The sequence below is a fragment of the Hippocampus bargibanti genome, linkage group LG05, assembly GCF_051943395.1.
Source record: "Hippocampus bargibanti isolate YZ-2025 linkage group LG05, ASM5194339v1, whole genome shotgun sequence".
NCBI classification, from domain to species: Eukaryota; Metazoa; Chordata; class Actinopteri; order Syngnathiformes; family Syngnathidae; genus Hippocampus; species Hippocampus bargibanti.
Window position 1 is genome coordinate 16,011,751 of NC_142738.1, and position 22,876 is coordinate 16,034,626.

At 42.5% G+C, this 22,876-nt stretch overlaps 1 protein-coding gene across 8 annotated transcripts in view; it reads left to right on the top strand.

The window, feature by feature from the left end:
• Nucleotides 1–22,876, top strand: part of magi2b (membrane associated guanylate kinase, WW and PDZ domain containing 2b) — a 150,614-nt gene that overhangs the window by 122,524 nt on the left and 5,214 nt on the right. For 5 of the 8 annotated variants that reach the window (XM_088996905.1, XM_088996911.1, XM_088996908.1 and 2 more), the window contains 10 exons: nucleotides 8,124–8,155; nucleotides 8,847–9,039; nucleotides 11,853–11,968; nucleotides 14,232–14,424; nucleotides 14,582–14,803; nucleotides 15,602–15,787; nucleotides 15,941–16,253; nucleotides 18,265–18,484; nucleotides 18,971–19,129; nucleotides 19,499–19,637. In XM_088996905.1, coding sequence (XP_088853031.1) covers nucleotides 8,124–8,155; nucleotides 8,847–9,039; nucleotides 11,853–11,968; nucleotides 14,232–14,424; nucleotides 14,582–14,803; nucleotides 15,602–15,787; nucleotides 15,941–16,253; nucleotides 18,265–18,484; nucleotides 18,971–19,129; nucleotides 19,499–19,637 — 1,773 coding nt within the window. Of the gene's footprint in view, nucleotides 1–8,123; nucleotides 8,156–8,846; nucleotides 9,040–11,852; nucleotides 11,969–14,231; nucleotides 14,425–14,581; nucleotides 14,804–15,601; nucleotides 15,788–15,940; nucleotides 16,254–18,264; nucleotides 18,485–18,970; nucleotides 19,130–19,498; nucleotides 19,638–21,270; nucleotides 21,360–22,876 lie in introns of all 8 variants that reach the window. The other 3 variants (XM_088996912.1, XM_088996907.1, XM_088996906.1) reach the window with 3 other exon arrangements.

The following is a 22,876-nucleotide window of genomic DNA, read 5'->3' on the forward strand; positions in this document are numbered from 1 at the left end:
GAAGAAGAAAGAACTGCTACAAAATTCCCTGGTCATTCTGGATAACGGTTCTTTTATTGATAGGCCTGACTATAATTCTCTGTGTTTGTACTGCAACAAAATGTATTTATGTTTTTATTATCCTGTCCCAAATTGTTTCTAAATTACACAATGGAAAACCCATTAAAAAAAATAAATCAATGTTTGCAAAACGATGCACCTGAGTGCATCCAGCAAACCCTTGACTACAAACGTAGATGAGAATATAAAACAGGACATCAATGTTGCAAAAGTATTATTAGGCTTATTGAAAAGAAGCAGACCTTCCTCTTTTTTCACTTGAAAACAAGCAGTGTGACATTGGACAAAAGAATTTTGTGCTATAGCGGTGCAGATTTCAACATATTTTTCCATGAAATATACAATCTTTATCCTTGACAAATTGCTGTTTTTCCCGACCGTTTGTTTTCCATTTCTGAGCTCACAATTCAATTTAAAAACACAATGACGCTGTGCGGTGTGAGATAAATCTGACCACGCTTGTCGCTCAAAATGGTTGTATCTCAAATCATGTTTCCCCATTGAAATAAATGCAAAATCCTTTAACATGTTAAAGATCCCCACAGCCCCAAAATTTATGAAATGTATGTTTGCAGTTACAGTTTATGATCTACTCTAACTATAGAAAATGAGCAATGGTACTACCTTTTTTATCTCCAAAGTGAATATTTTTATGAAGACTTCTGTCATCGTCAGTGGAATGAGTGTTAAAGGAAATAAATATTTAGGTGTCAAATGATGACTACTGAGCCAGATAACAAATTAATATACGCCTTTGTGCCTGATGATTCCGGCTGACGATACACAGTCCCCAATGCATCCACCTGACACTTAAAGGCAGCTTTTGTTCTTCATTTTTGCAAGAGAATTCAGACGATGGTGTCGTTCCTTGACACCTGTCACTTGAATTATAATGAGCTGCTCTTGGATGTGTTTGATTTCCTGCATATGTAGGGCATTGTTACCGTGCCTGTGAAGCCAAAGATGATGCAGGAATGAGTCCTGAAAAAGCAGAAGAGAGATTGAGTGAGGCTGTTTCCTGTGTGAGTGGCCACCTGTGAGGATACCGAACACTTGTGGAAAGCCCTGTGAGCATTACTTCTATATCCCTTAGGTCCATGTACACACTCGTAAGCTTTTTGTCCTCACTGCAAAGAAAATTCAACATACAGTGGGACCTTGGCTTGCGAACTTAATTGGTTCCTAGACAGAGCGTGTAAGGCGAAAAGTGTGTATCCCAAAAAATTAATTTCCCATAAGAAACCATTAAAATGAGAATAATCCGTTCCCAGGTCCCCATAAAACATAATTTTCTACTTTCTAATTTTTTAAGCCTTAAAACTACACAAAATATACCTTAATTTATGTATAATAAATGTGATTGAAGAAATAAACTGTACTGTACAATTAAGTCATTTTATTTACCTTTGTGATTTCATTACTTTCCCTATTTGCGCTGCTTGCAGGTGTGTTTTTGTATTTGAGCATTTAACCAATCACATTTCAGCCATCATTTGGACGCCTTCACAATCAGTTCTGCAGGCCCTGTCACATCAAATATGTTGCGTTAACCAATAAGACTTTGAATTGGCAACCCAGAAGGTTACCAGCGCCTGCCTGCAGCGCCTTTTTGCAGGCGTAGGTCTAGGTAACATCCGATTTACGACCGGCGTGAGTCACGACCACCCGTACTTAAAACCACGACCGGCAGACTTTTTTCTTCTACGGCTGCCACCGCTACAGCCGGCAACAGTGTTGAACTTCGCAGCGTGTTTGTACAACTTTCAAAACGTCTCGGCCCGATTGGCCGACAACTTCTTCAACAATAATAATAATACATTTAATTTGTAAGCGCCTTTCAAAACTCTCAAGGACACTTTACAGTCACGGGATAAGAACTATTTCAGCATTATTGAAGGCCTAGCGATAGAATCCACGGCCCACCACTCGTGTGTATGTCTGTCAGTCGTGATTGAAAGATTGTTTCAATTGGCTGCATTTGTATTTAAGTCTCCCAAGTCAGAATGTGCATCAGTAGTACATTTGAGAGTAATTCAGAACTGGTCTGAAAGAGAGTCACTATTGTGTTGAGAGAGTTTCAGTACCGTTTGTGAGCCTTTTGGAAGGGTGTTGGTGCGGGGTTGAAGTAGCTTGTGAGAGCTTTTCATGAGAGCGATGTGACAGGTAAAACTGAATGTTGTGCATGGCGCCCCTCACGAGATCAGGCTAGAACTCACACACTCAAGTGTATACCCTTTTACCATTCCTCCGTTCATGTTCTCCAACTCATTCCAAACGTTTTGAAGCTATTGTTTTTTTCTGTGACAAAGTGCCAGTTCATTTGCATTGTATTTTAGAGGATTGTGCAACAATAAGGATGTTTGTGTTTGCATTCAATTAGCAGTGAAGGCAGCTCTCGATCTCTCTCTTTCTCTCTCCCTCACTCTCTGTTTTGCTCTCTCGTGCAGATTTAATGAAATGAATTAAGTGTAGAATGAATCCAACCGAATCGCACAAATGACAAAAGCCAACACAGTGTGGAGATGACTGGCAGGCAACCTGGAGCATGCATGGCATGATTATTGAGCAGCATATTGGACTGATGTCAGTAAACTGTTGCCAAATGTAACCCAAGTGATCATATTGATGTTGTGTGGTAAGTGATAGCGTTGGAGTGTGTACCACGGAGTCAAATGTGTATGACAGTGTCACACAGTGGTGAAGCAATCAAACAGCGAGGGAGGGGAAAACGCACGACTCACCAGCTGCCACCTGGTGGTGAGGCACTGCCACTGCTCCTGGTTTGTGTTTGTGTGTGTTGGGAGGGAGGTCAAAAGTGGAGACAACTTTAGTTTTTACGATTTTAAACTTTTTTTTCTGTTTTGTTTAACCATGCAAGATTGACAGGGTTGTTAACAACAAACAAACAAAAACACAACTGTATCTTTCAAATAGAGGATCATCATAGTCTTTGTGATCCAGAGGAGGATTATTTGATTTTTGATTAAGGTCCATGTTTTATTGAGTGACATTCTAGCGGAGTGTATTTGAATGCACGAAAAACCAACACGCACATGCCCCCCACAGAGGCCACTTCCTCCTCTATCCTTACCAATGTTTTGCCGCTATCAAACAAGTGAGGAGAACAAGCCCACAGGGACTATCAGCCTGACACACCAGGAAGTGTGACTCTGACGTTACGTGTGTGTCGCTCTGTTCTATTCCAGATGAAAAGGAGGACAAGGTCTTTGAAAGCGGGGGTGTCAAACTCATTTTGATGCCTTGCTTCATCATCGTTCGAATTGGCCTTGCGACACGGGCAGGGTGGGGAATAGCGCTGAAACCGCATCAGCGTATAACTGAAAAAATCATGGGTCCGTATAGTTTTAAACTCACTGTTTTTCTACTCTGAGACTGCAAAACAAACTCCTGTTTGGTATAAACATGAACAGCATAGATCTTCAATCTTTACTTTGACCGCGTCATGGTTTGTCTTTCCTATCTGGAAACAAAGGTGGAGGTCAAAGGAATGACTATGAAAGAATGAATGGAAATGAGGTGACTTTTTTTGTGTAAAACTAAATTCCATCGAAAGGCCAATTTAACAAACGAAAATATCAGGAGCTGAACAATCAAAAATAAACAAAAAATAAAAGCAGAGTGAGTCAAAAGAAATATATTTGTAAGCAGTTTTTGTTTTCAATATACGTATTTGCAGAGATAAACAAAAAGTATGTTTTTGGTGTTGAGAATTACTAATCGTTTTGAAACATGGTTTATCAAAATTAACTCATACTGAATTAAATGAATGCAATTATCGGTACAGTTTTCATTCGTTTGTCGACTGCTTTATCCTCACTAGGGTTGCGGGTTGGAGCCTGTCCCAGCTGTCTTCAGGCAGTCGGCGTGAAGCACCCTGAACCGGTTGCCAGTCAATCGCAAGGCACACAGAAACAAACAACCATTTCCCCACACAAAAAAACACAACAAATGGTGTACCTGCTCAATAATTCATTTAAAGTAACTGAATTGTAACTGAAAAAACAACTAAAAGGCGTTTGGCATCCACATTGTAGAATATTTCAGGTGAGAGCAGTGGTCATTAGTGGAACACAGACGAGGTGTCAGACCCGCGCTGCACGCGTTTGTCGGGAAAGGCTTTGGGTTCCTCGTGGCAGGCGCTCTTCCAGACTTCTGCTGAGCTGCATCTCCTGACATTCCAGCTTGAAGCCCATCCAACCAACGGCAAGCGAGAGACAGAGACTCTTGGCCGCCAAACGAGGGCGAGGATCACGGGGGGTGGAATCCAAGCCGCACGGGCCAAAGCGGTCAGGGAAGCGAGCCGTCCGGAAGTCAGCGGGTTGGGTTGGACGCGTCAAAAGCTCTACACCGGGCGCTCGTTTGAAATTCAGCCACATGCCGATGAGAGCGCCGCATATCCGGCGCATATGCTGATGAATTTGATTTGCGTTTAAATGAGGCCTAAATGCCACGCGCGAGGATGACGCTCCGTTTTAATATGAGTGGACAATTCCCGCGTAGAGCCGGCTAATTTCCTTCCTTGTCACATTAAGGAATGTTTCCCCTACGAATGAGCGATTACAGTTCCTTTGAGGGTTCCTCTTGGTCCCGTATTCCCTCAAGAAGATGATGCTTGGTCCATAGAAGCCTACACTTGCCACTTCCTTTCAGTCAAATCTCTTTACAAGAAGACATGAGGTGGGGCTTTGATTTACGACAAGCCAAAATCTTTCCAGTGAGGTGGCGAGCGTGACATGACAACTTACTCGGGGGGTGACAGTAAGATAGCACGTTTGCACACACACGCATGCATTCACCCGTCTGGAACCTTACAACATATTGTTTGCCAGGTCTGCTTTGGCTATATTCTACTAAGCACTTTGTAATATTGTCCACAGTTTGGGTTTTGTGAAGTGAAATAATAGAAATCTGGCTTCACGTACTCATATTGCGGGATAACATCACACTGATGGTGGGCGAAAAAAAAGATGACATTCATCTGTGCAATTTGAAGAAAAAGGGACCCGTAACAAGAGGCACACCGTTATTTGTATTTTATCACAAGGCAAATTTTCAATATTTTTTTTTTCAGTATAAAATATATTTCAGAATCCGAAATAATTTAAACAACAAAATAGTAAGTCATGTATGTTATTCTTTGTGTGCACCACGATACCAAATGAGCGACGCACCAGTACCGGTCTGCTTCCGGGGGGTTGGGAACCATTGATTTTTAGAGTGTTCAATCAGCCCGCCATGCTTGTTTTGGGAATGTGGAGGGAAACCAGAGTATCCAGAAAAAAAACCCAAGGAGCCCCGTGGAGAACATGGAAACCCCACACTGGGAGGGAGGCACTGTAAGGTCAATGCGCGAACCACTGGACCACTTCGCCCTGTGTTTATTTTGTCATTTTGCCCAAATTATTACTTCATTTTTGTTGGCCTTTCTATCAAGAAAACAGAATTGGCAGAAGTCCTAGATGGCGGCCAAGTAGGCAGCTGTCGGCAAGTGCCCTCACGAACCTTGCTTTTGTTGTTGTTTTTTTTGTGTTTTCTTTTGTTACTTTGTGTGCCGGTGCATCATGTGGACCGGATGCGGATTGTTTTTCAGCATTTTAGGCCACAGTATTCATCAAGGAGGAGACTGTGCTGAGCGGTTGCGTCTTCTCGGCAGCACTAATATGCCAGCACTGTTTTTGATTTGGAGGAATGTCAGTGCCATTTGACTGTCATCGCTGGACAGCTCCAGGGCAATTGTGTTTGTTTTGCGCCTGTCATGGGCAGGATTTTCACAGTCCCGCGTTGTTCAGTGTAAAGGTTGGTGCTGTTGGACAGTCTGCCACTGGATGGATGCATGGCTTGAGGAGCCCGCGATAAGAAGAAAGGAGTGGCAATGCAGAGCGCCAATGCAAATGTGGAACTGTCGCGACTTGGAATTGAAGCGGATTCACGTGGGACATGAGATGTGAGACAATCTCTTTCGTCAATGGATGCTACATCTTCATGCTTGCTTTTAAAACTTAGTTTGGAGCTGATGTGCACATTTCACCATGACATCCCTGATCCACTGGTGAAAAGGACGCTTTGATCTTCTCCTCTTTCATCTAGAACTGCTTGATGCAAAAAAGAGGGTGCAGAAAGTGCTTAAGATTGAAGACTGCCTGTGTCTTTTGTGTTGTGTCACATTATTTGTTCTTTTTTTTGGTTTGTTTTTTACTTCAAGATGGCGCCGCGACAATGGCTGCTTTTACAGCAGCTCCTGTATTTTATTTTTGCTGCTATGAAATGTAAATGTCTTCACTGTGAGACAAATAAAGACTCATTTAATCTATCTGATTTTCACGTTATGGGATGCCATATCTGATTGCGCATATCGAGTTCACAAACATGTTCACAACACTAGAGAGACATTGCATGTAGCACATCTCCCATGTTTGTGCAATGTATGTATTGGGATCTTAGCCTTACTGTTCGCCTCCTTTGATTGTACGCTGCCGCAAGGGAGGTGTGCTGATGAGAACTGGAGTGCTCCCTTCTTCCTACAGCCACGTGAAATACAGATCACTGGTTGTGCGAGTGTGCGTGTATGTGTGTGTGTTACGTGCACAGTGGGGGCGTTGGAGGTTTTGTGCCTTCGCCCGCAGCTAATGATGTAATTATGTTGAGAACAAATGCAACAGCGGCGCACATTAGGGAGCCTTTCACAAACAAAGTCAAAACAGAGGAATGAAAAATCCAACTTTCCTCTACATATTAGGACAGCCCCGCCAAGACATGTTAGATTTTACAGTCCTGTGCATACAAAAAGATAAATATTATATAAAGATTGTAGCTTTAATTGCTTAAAATATAAGTTGTTTTTTTTTCTTGTCACTTCTGTTGACAAGAAATTATTATTATTATTATTATTAAAACTATTTTCCTCAGGAACACGATGACTGGGTAAATTACAACTATTCTTTTATTATTTTTTTCATAAAATTGTTGGAATGTTTTCCTCCTGGTTTAAGAACTTTCCTATAGCTTTTAAAATAAGTATTTACATTATTCACATTTTGGGGGGGCTCCGGTATTACATCTATATAAAAAAAAAATCTCATGAACACAGCAACTGGGAAAATTACAACCATTATTCAGATTTTTTTTTTGGGGGGGGGCTCCGGTAATACATCTATATTTCCCCCCAAAAAAATCTCATGAAGGGCGGCCCGGTAGTCAAGTGGTTAGCACACCGGCTTCACAGTGCAGAGGTCGCCGGTTCGCGTCCCGGTCCGGCCTCCCTGTGTGGAGTTTGCATGTTCTCCCCGGACCCGCGTGGGTTTTCTCCGGGTCCTCCGGTTTCCTCCCACACTCCAAAAACATGCATGGCAGGCAGATTGACCACTCCAAATTGTCCCTAGGTGTGAGTGTGAGAGTGACTGTTGTATGTCTTCGTGTGCCCTGCGATTGGCTGGCAACCAATTCAGGGTGTCCCCCGTCTCGTGCCCGAAGACAGCTGGGATAGGCTCAAGCAACCCCCGCGACCCTAATGAGGAATAAGCGGTACGGAAGATGAGATGAGATGAGAAAATCTCATGAACACGACAACTGGGAAAATTACAACCATAGTTTTTTTGGTATAAAATTGTAGTTCTTGCTCCTGGTTCAATAACTTTCATATCTCTTTCAAAATAAGTATGTACATTATTCAGATTTTGGGGGGCCTTCATTTTGTGCCTTTTTTCCTGTGAAATTCCATATTGGTTCTAACAATTCTCGATGTGTTTTTTAAACTACAAAATTAGAATCATGTTTGATTTTTGCTCCCAAGGAACATGGCCGCCAAACTCAAAATCATATTGTTGCCACCTTGATATGTCACAGATGTCAGGTGGGGGGATTATCTCAACAAAGAAGAAGTGCTCACAAGCACAGATTGTGAGAGATTTGTCAGCAGCACTTGAAAGAAAGAGAGCTTTTTGGATGTAGCTCATCTCGCTTCGTTTTTATGGGGCCATCATGACAACCTGAACTGTCTTTACCTTTCAGTGTTCTAATCTGTTTGTTTCTCCACCCCCTGTTAGGCCACATCTCTCCATGGAAGGCCTCCAAACAGGTATGTTGCGTGTTTACGTAATATTTGTATGTGGCATGTTGCATTACCGAAACAAGTTAAAGGCATAAAAGCCGTGCTGCCTCAGAATTGTTTGAGGTTTCACTTTATGTGAAGACGGTGAGCTCTTCAATTTGAAAGACACCCTTCGGATTTCATACTGCACCGGCCTCTGCAATCACGAATATGCCACCATGATAAATCTCTTCTGTGTGGGGATTGAATCGATTCATGATCGCATCTTTCCCCCAGCCAAGCGGTTGTTTGTCTTTGCGGCATAATTGACTGAGTGAAGCTAAATATAAAACACGTACTTTAAGGATGACACGATTCCTTGAGTGGCAATAATCCATCATCCAGACGAGCTGTCTGGACTTTGCTTCTTTGCTTTCTTTTCTTCACGTTCTTGGCTTCAAACTTGATTTGAACTTATTTGACTCGCCAGTTGCAGACAGACCATTTGTCATCCCTAAAGTCCTTGTTTGTCATCGTGCTTATTTCAGGATTGTCTCAGTGTGTTTGTCTGCTTTTAATCAAAAACAACCCATTCGTCGTTCATTTTTTGGCATGGTCATTTGTATATCCAATTCAATATTGTTTTCTTGTCATGTGATTGTGTGACAGCTGGGATAATTATTAGCTCGCCCATGAAGAAGCGGTTGGGACAATGGCTGGTTGAATGTTTTCTTTGCAGTTACCTGACCAGTGGGACCCGCACGGAAGCCCCCAGGCCAACCTGTCAGGTCCCGTCTTGCCTCCGGGCACGCCCTTCCCCAACCAGCCCCAACACCGCACATCTGTGCCAGACTCCACCGAAGGCTTCGACCTGAACAAGCCGGATCCTTACGACCTTTATGAGAAGTCCAGGGCGATCTACGAGAGCCGACGTGAGTTTGTTTGCTTCACGACGACCAATTAAGCACATAGCTGAGTCCAAATATACTGTATGTTCATTTTGCAAGATCTCGTACCATTAAATTAAAAAAGTTATTTTATTATAATACTAATGTAATTTAAGTTGTACTTTAGCCACAGAGTTACAGTTAGAGGGTTGTAAAAGAATGCTCATTATTGGTCGAGACTATGTGGCAGCTGTTATTCGATCTGTTCAAGAGCAATCTATATCTTAAAAAATAGGGGGGATGACATCAGGATGTTTGGATGGTACGTTCGCCTCACAATGCATAGGCTGCGGGTTTGATCCAGGCGCCTGCATGGACTTCTCTGTTTTCCACCCGTTTTCCACAAAGCATCTATGAAAGGTTCAATTATTTCTAGGTGAGATTGTGAGTGCGAATGGTTGTTCGTTTGTGTCTGCCTTCCAATTGGCTGGAAACTGGTTCAGGGTGTGTGCCCTCCCCATTGCCCTAAAATAGCTAGGATTAGGTTAAAATAGCTAGGATTAGGCTACATCTCGCCCGATGCCTTTGTGAGGATAAAGGGGGTCACGAAATGGTTGGATGGATTATTTTGTTATTTTCTGGCTATTTTACTGAAGGTCAATTATCTTAATGCTATGTAGCTCAATTAGTTTTATCATTATCCTGTAGTTAGTTTAATTAAATTGTATAAATACAGATTGTACTGAGTTTTTTTCAATGTTACTTTTAGTTATTTCCTGAGTTTATATGAGTTTATATTGGAATAATTACAAGAAAGAAATATCAACAAAATAATACAAAAAATTAACCGATTCAAAAATGTGTCTGTTAGATTTGACAAGTGGGTGGGACAAGAAAGATGGGGTGCTCAAGAACTATTGCAGGGTTTAAATAAGATGTAACAATTACTTTTACAACAGATACAGTTACATGTTGTGTCAAGACCACGAGAATTTACAATGGATCTGCATGTTTTGGTATACAGTGATGTCTCAGTTTACGAACTTAATTGGTTCCCAGAAAGTGTGTGTAAGGTGAAAAGTTCGTCTGCCGAAAATGTGTTTCCCATAAGAAATCATTAAAAATTAGAATAATGTGTTCCCAGGTCCCCATAAAAAATAATTTTCTTCTAAATAAGCCTTAAATGACAACCAACATCACTTTTTTCTTTCCTAATTGACATCAGAAACACGTTTTATAGCATCTAAAATACCCAAAACACGCAGTATGATATTTTTAGTCAAATGCAAAACACCTATAAAAATGAAGTAAAGTGTCCAAAATCTGCAAAAAAAATGAACCCGGAAGTGGCCAGTTTCAGAAGATCCCGCCCCCTTGTTCGTGGCATCACCCCAAGACGTCTTGCCTTGCTGGAGAATCAAAACGGCTTCAGATTCGGAGAATATGCTTTCTTGTTACTCATCCAGTTATGAATATGATTCAAATAATTCTGAGGAGGAAAGCATACATGTTTGCAATCGATTAAATAATTTATTCCGTGCCATTTTGAGGCAATGGGGGGGGAAATGTAGCACTAAAAAGAGGCAGAAAATGGTGACAAAGCTCCGTGTAAGGAATTAATCAGCCCATTTCCACAGGCTGATTAATTCCTTACATGGAGCTTTGTCGCCCTCTTCTGCCTCTTTTTGGTGCAACACGGAGTTTTCAGACCAAGCAAGTACAGCAAAATGCATTGACGTGATGGAAGCACTGCTACAATGTGTCCTTTTTTCGGTCAGGGGCGTTCCTTCAGTGACGTAGAGTGAGGACTCGTCACCAACTCAAAAACAAGACTTCCGGAATATTCATCGCGAGTCTCAAAACATAAAATATAGCTACAGTAAAGTCTCGTTATATCGATATTCTCGGGAGTCCAAAAAAATATCGATATAACCGGGACTGTCGATATATCCGACCCTGCGCGCATGTAATTTTCTCCTTGCGTTCATAGAAATAGTATCGTAATAAGCGGTACTTTCGATATAACCGATATCGATATAACGAGACTTTACTGTATATGCGATATGTAAAATACGCTCAGTAGAAGTCATTTGAAGCCATTTTACAAATTATGGACACAACTTGTCCAAAGACGTGTGTTGTCCTTTAAAACTACACAAAATATACCTTATTTTATGTATAATAAATGTGCTATTGTATTGTAAAGAAATAAACTGTACTGTATAGTAAAGTTGTTTTATTTACCTTTGTGATGGTCGTTGATGTAGTTGCCTCTTGATGATATCCGAGTGAAGTTGCCGTGCTTTCTCGGCGCTAATACCCTCACTCACTGTCCTCTGCTAGCTGCTTTTCGTTAATCCAAATCAACAGAAGTATTTCAACATCTTCTATTGCCTGAGACCGTTGCTGAGACAACACAGAAACACCCTAAGCCACACATAGCAATGGTCGACTTAGCATACTGGTACTGGGACGCTAAGTCACACAAATGCACAGCTCATTCGTGTTTTTCACTGATCTCCTTCTTCTGCTCGACCATCATTTTCTTTAATGTCTTATTAGGCTTAACACTATCCTGTGGTGGGGTCTTTTTTGGTCCCATAATAGCAAAAGTACTCCACACGGTAACAAACCAGGTCTGCACTCAGAGAGGGGTGTGGAAAACTAGTCCGCCAGCCACTGTGGCCCTGCGTGGTTTGGTTCGTCCGCCGAAAACTAATTACTATGCCAAGGTTATATTTTCGCGAATTTAATGTTCGTGAGGCAAAAAGTTTCTTAGCTAAAGCATTCATAAGCCGAGGTATCAAATGACTGATCTCACAAAAGAAGGAACTCTAATGCTGACATGTTTGCATCAGGTCCTGAATACGAAGAGGTGGAGGTGCACCTGCTGAGGGAGAAGACCGGCTTCGGCTTCCGCATCCTGGGGGGAGACGAGGCCGTGCAGGCTGTGAGTCCGGACGCCCGTGACAAGGCTCGTATGGGACGGGCTGGACCTCACGCTTACTTAAACTTCACCTGGTGTCTTAAACACTCCCTAATGTCACGCTACTGTACGTGTTCAATCACTGGCCGCTTGAGCAATGTTCAAGTTGACCTTTACACAATCAAGGATGCCAGCTGGCGAACAGTCCAGGCTACACTCAGCCTTTTGTCCAATTAAGAGAGGTTCCACGTCACCCGCCACCCCTAATTTATTTCATTGTAGATCATCTAAATTACTTGACCAGAGAAAATCCTGCGGCAAGCGATTACCATAAAAAAAGAATAAACGGATGCCAAGTGCAGATGCAGAATTCTTATTACCAGTTTTGTCAGATACCCCCCCCCCCCCACACACACACACCCTTATTCACCTTCAAGACACTGTAAAGTGTTTCCAAATACATTATACATGTTTGAAGAGAAGTGCCTAAAACATGCAAAATAAATCAGTCAGACTTCATACTGGGGCTTAAAGGCGGATGTGGCCGCTTTAGAGTGCCTTGTTGTTGGACATTAGTGTGCAAAAGTCACCCGGTGAAGACAGAAGAGGGTGCGGGGAATAATCACTCTAATGTGCTAATCGATGTGTAGACTGCTACTTGAGGCAAGAATGGGCGCTTTATAGTGATTCATTGTTGTAACTTGGAAAAATCCAGCGACATCCTAAGAGGCTGTAAGCAGATGTGTTTTCGGGACTCAAACATGTATGGAGTCGTGTGTTGCCATAACAAAAGTGCAAGACAATGTAGAGTCTAATTTTCCAGGTCTGGTAATAGTATTTGAGTGGCATTTGTCAGTTGAGAAAGTCCACACTGGTCAAGAGTGATGAGAAAAGGTTACTCTATTTCCCGGTGTAGAGATGCACTGGAGTACTGTATATGGCGCACCCCAATGGAATGGTGTATATACAAACCTTTTCTATATACATATAAGGCACACCGGATGATAAGGCACACCTTCAATGAATAAAAAAAGGTTTCCAAATATAATATATAAATATATACAAACGTTTTCAAAATATAAGGCACAGCACATTATAAGGCGCTAAAGTTGAGGCTGGGGTTACACACTACTTCTTCTACAGGAGGAAATGGAGCCGGGGGCGACTGACAGTCGTTTCGAGATCTGTTGTGACTCAATATTACTTCACATGTAAAGCACAGGGTCATCTTTTGATGGAAAGCAAGGCTTTTGGGTGCGCCTTAGACACCGTAAAATACGGTAACTTTTTTCTTTTTCATCCCGTTCTAAATTGCTTGATGATCATTTTGACCATGAAATTTGGCAGGGTGTAAAATTGACTCGTCAAATTAATTTTTCCTCATATGAACTTTAATATTGCGTTGATCAAAGTACAATCAAGCCCTGGAATATCTCGATGACAATCGTCTCTATGGGAAGGCAGAATTTTTTATTACGGTGTGCCTACTGAGTATTGGCCAGTGAGTATTGTTATCGTCCCTATATCACACTCAACGCATTCAAAAAAAAGAAAAAGAAAGTGAATGCCACTCTAAATAATAGCAACAAAACAGAAGGATTCACAACAAGTTCTTAGCCCATCAAAGTTCCCACATTGTGGGTCTATGCCTTTCTGTCACTCTTCCAGTCTGTCAACATTTCTCTTTGAGCCGACTAATGACGGGATGGTATGTGAAAAAAAGAGGTCACTTCGCTTATAATGCAATTAATTAATTGGAAGAGCCACAGAAAAGCATAGAGGCCCAATATCTCTTAACATTTTGGAGGAGTTAGCCTGTTTTTAAATGTTAGTAGTAAAATATCTACTTAATTACGTCTGTATAAGCTCTCAGTCGTACAGGAGTGGTCCATCGATGAGAAGGAACACTGATTCTTCCTACATTCAATGAATGTAGGAACAATCAGTGGGGCCACAGGGGGGGGTCCCGCGCCGCCCCCCCCAACCTGAGAGTAGGGACCTATCATAGCTGTGTCCGGCGCCGCCATGTCTACACATTAGGGATATATAAATAGGGCCGATACGACCAGTAAGACTTTAGTTCGCTGACGAAGCCTCTTGGGACACCTTCAAAAAAGTACAGATGACGGCTGAAGAAACCTTCTCATCTACTTAATTACGGGCACCTGAGAAATCTACTTTAGCTAACCTTGCTGCTTCTCACCACTGACATTCACAAATTGCTTCCCATACGAAACAATCTGTTGCTGACACGAGTTATGCACAACCTGCCCCGGCCAATGATACTAATGCCACATTTGTCTCTAAACAGATTGTGATCGGCGCCATTATCGAGAACACCCCCGCCGAGCGTGATGGCCGACTCCGCCCGGGGGACGAGCTCATCTCGGTGGACAAAAATGTGGTCGCCGGGAAGCCGCACAAGTTTGTCATTGACTTGATGCACGCCGCCGCTCGCAACGGCCAAGTCAGCTTGACTGTGAGGAGGAGACTGCACATGCCCGGTGAGGAGAGCAGCGGACATTTTGGGGCTTTTCAGAACATTGACTGTGTTTAATTGCAGATTGGATTTTGAAAAAAAAGCCTTCCCTCGATCCAAAAAGCGTGAGAGGCTCTCATCTATAAAGCTGCACATTAACTTATTCAATTTGCTTGCTCCAGGTGAAAACTGCCCCGTAAACGGCCGCAGCCCCAGCCTTGTGTCCACTCAGCACAGCTCACCCCGCAACGACGGAGTGCCCCTGGGCCCCGCCGCAGTGGGCGGGGCCACAGAGGGCTCGGCCCTGCACACCAGTGATGTGCTCATTCACCGCAAGGAGAACGAAGGCTTTGGTTTTGTCATCATTAGCTCCCTCAACAGGCCGGAAAATGCTGCCCTCATTAGTAAGTTGATTTCCCCACCAACCTACCAATCAAACGGCCTTTCTATCTGTTCAAAAAATCCATCCTACAGTGTATACCAAGATTCTTGGCCGTCCAAACTGCCTACTCTATCAACCAACCTAGCCGCCGAACGGCAAGCCAGTCATGAATTGCGTGCCAGCCAATTTCAGGGCACACAGAAAAACAACCGTTTACGCTCACAATCACAACTAAGGACAATTTACTTCCATTAGCCTGCCCTACATGTTTTTGAAGTCTGGGAGAAAACCGGAATAGCCAGAGAAAACCCACACAGGAATGGGGAGAACATGCAAACTCCAAACAGGAAGGCCAGAGCCATAATCTAACACCAGATCTCTGTACTGTGAGGCGGACATGTGAACCAGTTGTCGACTGTGCCGCATATTACCAACATTTTCTTTTTGTAATTACAGTAACCATAGTACAGTAAACTAGCAACTCATGTTAGCCTAAAATTTTCAAAGGAATAAAGAGACATAAAACTAATAATACTTTTTTTTTAAAGTACATCTAGCAGACAGTGAATGAACTTTGATTACTGGCAGTTAAATGTCATCACAATTAGACGATAGATACGAACAAAATACCTTCACTCATCAACAGTGAGTACTCATCTAAAAAGAACTATGGCTATAATTCAAACGTTTGAAGATATATTTGATTTGCAATACTCTACTGTATTTGTGTTCAGTTTTTTTTGTCGATTTGTGGGGTATTGTTTTCTTTTTTTCGCAAAGTGTACTTGTTTGTAATTGCTCTTGGTTCATGTTCTTTCAGCTGTGCCCCATAAAATTGGGCGAATAATCGAAGGCAGCCCCGCAGACCGATGTGGCAAACTCAAAGTGGGTGACCGGATCTTGGCGGTGAACGGCCAGTCCATCATCAGCATGCCGCATGCCGACATCGTGAAACTCATCAAAGACGCAGGCCTCACGGTCACGCTGCACATCATACCAGAAGAAGGCAAGTGCGCCGCTTGTCTGTAGCGTTCCAAAACGAGTTTTCATTTATTTGAATGATAAGTGGACATTTTAGCCTATTCTATCTAAAGGGCGAATGAATGAATAATTCCCAGGGCAGCTCTTCACCTCAGGTGATTCATTCCTCCACTCACAGGCTCCCAGTCTGGACCCGGCTCTGGAAAGCATAGCCCCATGACCCAGAAACATGGCGGCCAGCCCAACCCCGCAGCCCTGACCAGTCAAAGCGGCGCCCAGCTGCCTGGTCAGTCGGCTCCTCAGCCGGGTCAAATGGCCCTTCAGACGGGACAATCGTCCATCCAGCCTGCTCAGACGCCAGGCCAGACCAGCCAAATCCACATTTGTCCTCCGGCAACTGCAGCGTCACACCCGGCAACGGCTGGAACGCAGCAGAGCCCTGTCAGCCATCCTTCTGGACCCCCGCCGCAGATCTATTTACACGACGGAAGGTATGATAGTTTCAGAATGTGAATGATAGGATGGCTGCGTGCAGGATAGATGGACAGTCGGGTGATTGGTAGATTGAATGAATGGTGCGTGGCTTCAAGGGAAGTTAAGATGGCCGATGGGTTAATGGTTTGACGTTGAGATAGACGTGTAGAGGGATCCGTTATAGTAAGATGGACGGTATTCGGTTGATTGTTTGGTAACACTGCGATTGGCTGGCAACCAACAGACTCCAACACGCCCATAATGCCTCATGATGATTAAACCGTTTCAGATGGATGGATAGATGGCCGTTGGGTTATATGGGCGAGTAGGATTTTTGCTGGGGTGGATGGATGGATGTCGGCAAGTAAAGTGGCTGGATAGTTGAATGGATGAATAGTTTGTAGATGGAAGGAAGATGAATGTATTATGGAAGGGCAGGCCTACCCGTGATGACAAAGAATGTACTAGTATATTAACCTCAAGATAGACCTTAAATAACTGCCATCAAAGTCAAGGCCCGTGGTCCAAATCTGGCCCGCCACATCGTTTTATTCGGCCCGCGAAAGCAAATCAAGAATGTCAAGTGCCACGATGCTCGCTAAAGTCTGAACTAAAATTTCTAATTCTCCCATGTTAACCTCAATAACAGTCATTACATTTGACTTCAAATTTGAAAACATGTTCTTCATTAATTTGTTGTGTGCTCTAGATGAAATCTGTGGAGGGGATTATACATTCTAATGGCTTCCCCAAATTCAGAACGGCCCCCAAGATTAAACCGTAACTACAATGTGACCCGCGGCAAGAATGAGATGGCACCCTTGCCTTAAATGATTATTCAAAGGGCTTTGCATACCGGAGGGCTTCGGACTGTGACAAATCAAGTCTTTACTGTTGAGGCCACATCTAAAGTGTGCCAGTATGGTCTTGCTGTACAGTAAGTTCCCGACTTTTTCAACTTTGCTGAGTTTCACCACTTGGCTCATCCAGTCACTGACATTGAATAATTCACTTGGAGGTGTCCTTTGTATAATGCACGAATCCAAGCTATCAGTCAGTTGTATGTGTGTGCATGTGCACACTATGTGCGTACGCACTTTGGAGGAGCACTTCGACCCAGCTATGGCTTTCTATCCATTTTACAAGTGAGAGCATGATGAAAGTTTCAAACGCTTTTTTTAGTGACCTGTGCTTCACACACACACACACACACACACGAGCCACAATGACTACTCAGCCTACAGGTCACCGAATAGCACTGAGCATGGTTCCCCCTCACTTTTCTTTTAATGAAAACATTTAAAACATACCCGTAAATAGAAGTGCGAGTGTGTGTTAAAGGGAGAGTGAGGGAGAGACAGAGAGAGAGAAGGGAAGTCTTCATGCACAGCAAGGCAGTTGAGAAAGACTTGCAGAGATCATCTACTTCGCCCATCTCATGAGTGAAAGCAAGCGTGAAAGTGAGAGAGTGAGTGAGTGAGTGAGTGAGTGAGTGAGTGAGTGAGTGAGTGAGTGAGTGAGTGAGTGAGTGAGTGAGTGAGTGAGTGAGTGAGTGAGTGAGGAGATACACAAGGTTATATGGTATATGGCATATTTCTACCAGTATAATCAATTAAAAGTTTTATTTTCATATAATAATCAGTGTTAGGTGTTTCAAATTTGGATGATGCAAAGGGTCGTATTCATATCTGTGGTCATGATGTAACAAGTCATCATAATGGAACGAGTATCATTCTCCTTTTAATTTTGCCAAAACCGCATTTCTGAAATTTGTGTCGCTCATACCTCTGTGAAAGGTCATGTATATTCTTTCCAAGATAGGTTTTCTATCACTGGTTTATCGTATCCAACAAAATAGAAGAAACATGTCGTTTTGTAGTCGTTTTAGTAGTCATTTAGTAGAAACAAAATTCCATAGCGTTTATCAATTTTTTATTGTGACTGAGGACCGCTGTGGTACATACTACGTACACATTGCCCTCCAAACAAAACTCTCTCAGATGATGTTACTTTTTCCCCTCCTCACAGGTCAGAGGTTAAAGCCAGACAGGATGTGAAACCTGACTTCCGCCATCCTCCCTTCACTGATTACAGGCAACCACCCGTAGACTATCGGCACCCGCCGGTGACCGATTACCGGCAGCCCCCGACGCTGGACTACCGGCACCCCCCCGGCCTGTTGGACTTCAGACAGCACACGGCAGCTGCTCAATTCCCGCTGGGGATCGCTGCAGAGTTTCGACCACAGGTATTATGTAATCCCTGTCATGGATATAAAAAGTGTACACACCCTGAATGGTGACAAAAATACATAATAAATCATCTTCAATTTTTTTCTGGCGTTAATGTGACCTAGTATCTGTCCAACACAGTTGAATAAAACTTTCAGAGAGGTCAAGTAAAAATAAGCAACTGAAATAATGTGGTTGTATAAGTGCGCACACTCTTCTGTTACTCGTGACTGTATTCAGAATGGGCCAATCACTTTTAAACTCATGTTATGATAGTTAACACACACCTGCTGTTGTTTAAAGTAAACACCGACTGCTGTTTAGAACAGTTTGTCGTTGATTGAAGTTTGAAATTGTCGACTGTCGGTGTCATTTTATAAATAACAAAAAAAAGAGGCATGTCGGCTTTTTAGATTCTCTACACTGCTGCTTTCACTGCATCGTTTTTTTTTTCACAATAGGTCCCTCCTGCTGCGCTTGTATAATGACTTTTTTTTTTCAAGATTCCACCTCTGCAGGACTTTGATTACTTTACAGTGGAGCTCGAGAAAAGCTCCAAAGGTTTCGGTTTCAGTATCCGTGGGGGTAGAGAGTACAAGATGGACCTGTTTGTGTTGCGCCTCGCAGAGGACGGTCCCGCCATACGGAATGGGAGGATGAGGGTGAGTATGCAGATGCAAAGAGGTTTCTACTAAAATATGTCATGTTTCCCAATTATCGTGAGATAACAAATATAAGGTCATACACATGGTCATTTGTAAAACAGAAATATGAAAAGATGGACCCTGCGTGTTCACAGTTCAGCACTCGTGGACCAACTCTTTTGTTGGTCTAAATCCCCACTTCATCATGTTTTTTTTTCACTCAATCTCTCAGCTCTTGTCTTTAGCCAATGATCAAAATGACATCCTTATATGTCAACAGGGCCTAAAGCTTGATGTTTAAATGATGCTGCTGCAAATAAAGTGACACCTCGCCAGGCATGTGTACGGTATGACCAAGGTCTGTGTGCGTGTGGATGTCGTCTTCAGGTGGGGGATCAAATCATAGAGATTAACGGGGACAGCACTCGAGACATGACTCATGCTCGGGCCATCGAACTTATAAAGGCGGGGGGCCGGAGGGTCCGACTGCTGCTGAAAAGAGGCACGGGGCAGGTGCCCGAATATGGTGGGTTGTCTTTCAAATTCTCTTTTTCTGTCTTATTCATGAGTCGTACTCACTTTTACACTACTCACAAAAGGTTTGGGATGTTGGGCCTTTTAGCAATTTCATCAAGAACCTAAAATGCACTCAACCATGACAGATTAATTGAAGTTGACCTCACCAAAACGTTTGACGTGGTTCAACTGTTTCAGGACGTTTGCACAACTCGCTCTTCTCTAACCAAGACCTCAATGGCAAAAAAAACATCTGTTTATTCCGCAAATCAACCATTGTGCTAGTTTTATGACTTTCTGTGACTACTTGCCGACGACACACGAACCTCAGTGGCCATTTGTCTTTGAGAAAACCCCGATTGGAGCCTTGCAGCATCTTGCATTTCACTCATTCCCTGCCAGAGATGTGCAAAAGTGTGTCTACTCCAGTGCCAGGGCTTTTGTCATTGTCACTTGAATTCCAGGACCCACAGAATATTGAGTTTTAGGACTACATCAACATTCAATGCAGCGTTAGAAACCTTAGACTCTCTTCTTTCATCAGAAAAAGAAAGTTAATTCCTTAATTATATGGGTCTGGAGTTATATGAGCTTGAAATGAGGGCGGCTGTCCAAAATACATTGCAATCCATACATATTAGTTTATTGCCAGAGGCTATGGCCAGCGCTTTATCGGCACCCAAACAAGCCAATGGCGCCCCACGCCTTATTTTCAATTTCCAAATAAATTTGTGAATGGCAGTGAATGAGTTAATCAGTAAAGATTTTCAACAAAACCATATCTCTTCAAAGGACAGTCAGCTATATGCTAGCATACACATGAAACATGGCAGAACTGCTAAATGAAGGTTTAGCATCAATGTAAAACATGGGTGTCAAAGTAAAGGCCCGGGGGCCAAATCTGGCACAAACTTGTGAAATTCCATGATGTTTGCTAAAGTTCATACCAAAATTTCTATTTGTCGCATGTAAACCACAACAATAGTCATTATTCTTGATTTAAGATTTGAAAACGAGTTATTCATTAATTTGTTGTGTAATATGTGGAGGAGATGAAACATTCGAATGGCTTCCCCAAATTCATAACGGCCCTTAAGAGGAAACCGTGACTACAATGTGGCCCACGGTCAAAAATGACTTTGTCACCCAAGTCGTAAAATGTTATCTTTGCCGCAAATTGTAAATGTCTCCATTGCAAGACGAATAAAAGCTAATCCAATCCAAATGCTGCTTAACACACATGGAGAAGCAACACGTACATTACATCCTTTGAGGCCTCGCTTCCAAGATTTTTAACGTTGAGAGTAGCAACGGAGATACAGACTGGAAGAGTCATACAAAGGTGTACATGTGGAACCACATGCTGTGAATGTTGCCATTCAGCTCCTTGATAGGGAAAAACATTGAGGCCATTCAATAGTTGTCCAAGTGCATGCAAAAACATGCGGAAGGTCAAACGAAGTCCACTGAATTGTCCACCCCTAACCTTGTGAGTAGTGTATAGTCAAAGCATATTAACCAGATGTTACTCTTCATACATATAGCTGTGTGGCCTTTTACTGTCATTCATTGTGTCTCTCTGTAACATGTTTACGCTTGAAGTCAAACGATTGGCCTATAGGCTTTTACTTGCTTTCCCTCAGGAGTGGTACCTTCCAACCTGTCCATGTGCATGAAAGGTGACACACTAAGCTCCCCTTATTTCTTCCTAATGGGCCACTCTAAAGACACGGTTTGTGCAAAACTGCATGTCTTCTCTTTTCTTCTCTTCTTGTCGCCATGTTGATTCGTGTGTGTGTGTGTGTTGGCATGATCATGTGGTAATGCATGGACAATGACGTGCACTCTTATCCATGAAAAGCTGCGAGTGTCATATTTTTAGCCCTCCCTAACACTTCAATGTATTAAAACCTATGCAAGCATTTTTTAAGTATCACTGAGTTCCATTTCCATTTCTTTGGCACAATTCTTCACTTAAAGGGTGAAGTGCTTTTGATATTTTACTCCCAGATGAGGTTTTCAGTAACACTGACATTGCAAAGGAGAATGAACCAGATGTTTAAATACCAAAATGTTTAACAAAACCATATCATTTTGGTATAATTATAATCATCTTGTTGATTGTTTTAATTGTAACTCATTCACTGACAGACGTGTGTCGACTCCAGCACTAGTTTTTGTCATTGTCACACGAATTCCAGGACCTGCAGAATATTGCGTTTTTGGACTACATGAATGTTCACAATGCAGCATAAGAAACCTTAGCCTCTCTTCTTTCATGAAAAAAAATAGTTAACTCTAAATGATATGGATCTGGGGTTATATGAGCTTGAAATGAAGGCGGCTGTCCAAAATACAATGCAATCCATACATTTTGGTTTAGATCGCGCTTTAACAGCAGCTGACGCTGGAACAAAGTACGAACATGGAATAGGCGAAATGCTGCCCCTTGTGGAAAGGAAAAAACATTGCCAGAGGCCATGGCCAGCGCTTCATCGGCACCCAAACAAGAAAAAAAATGAACAAATTCAAGAATGGCGCTCGACGCCATATTTTCAATTCCTGAATAAATATGAGCTTAATAAAGATGAAAATGCTGGATAAAAAAACACTGACAGCAAGGATAATAGTCATCGGCAACATCAAGTCAAACTACTCACCCGTTGACGACAATGCTTTGCACTTACCGTGTCTCATGACTACTATTTGACCCACACTAACCTTATCATCAGAAAAAGCAATGAATAAACACATGCCACAATGCAAGACATTTTGTTATCGGTCAATATTGTTATTGTGCAACACGTTTTGTACCACATCCTGTGACGCATACTCAGTTTGAATATTTGGGGCCTGAACTTCTTTCAAGTTGTTGGCATTAATAATCGCGACAAGCAGAGTTTTTACACCCTTATCTTTGTATTCTTCTTGATCCTTTTCTGAATGCAACAGCATCACTTAAAGGCTTCTCTTGGTCATGACTGTATTTCACAACCCAGTGCATACAGTAAATGTATACATCAGTGACAGTCACAAGTTGCTTTCCAGTTCACAAACATAAACGTACATGGCAGTGAGTCGTCTGTGTAAGCTCTCAGTCGTACAGGAATGGTCCATCGATGAAAAGGTTTTTCAGCCGTCATCTGTATTTCTTTGAAGGTGTCGGTTGGCCTATATCCTATGCCCAGTAGGGATATATATATATATATATATATATATATACCGTTTAAGGATTTTTTTCAAAATCGC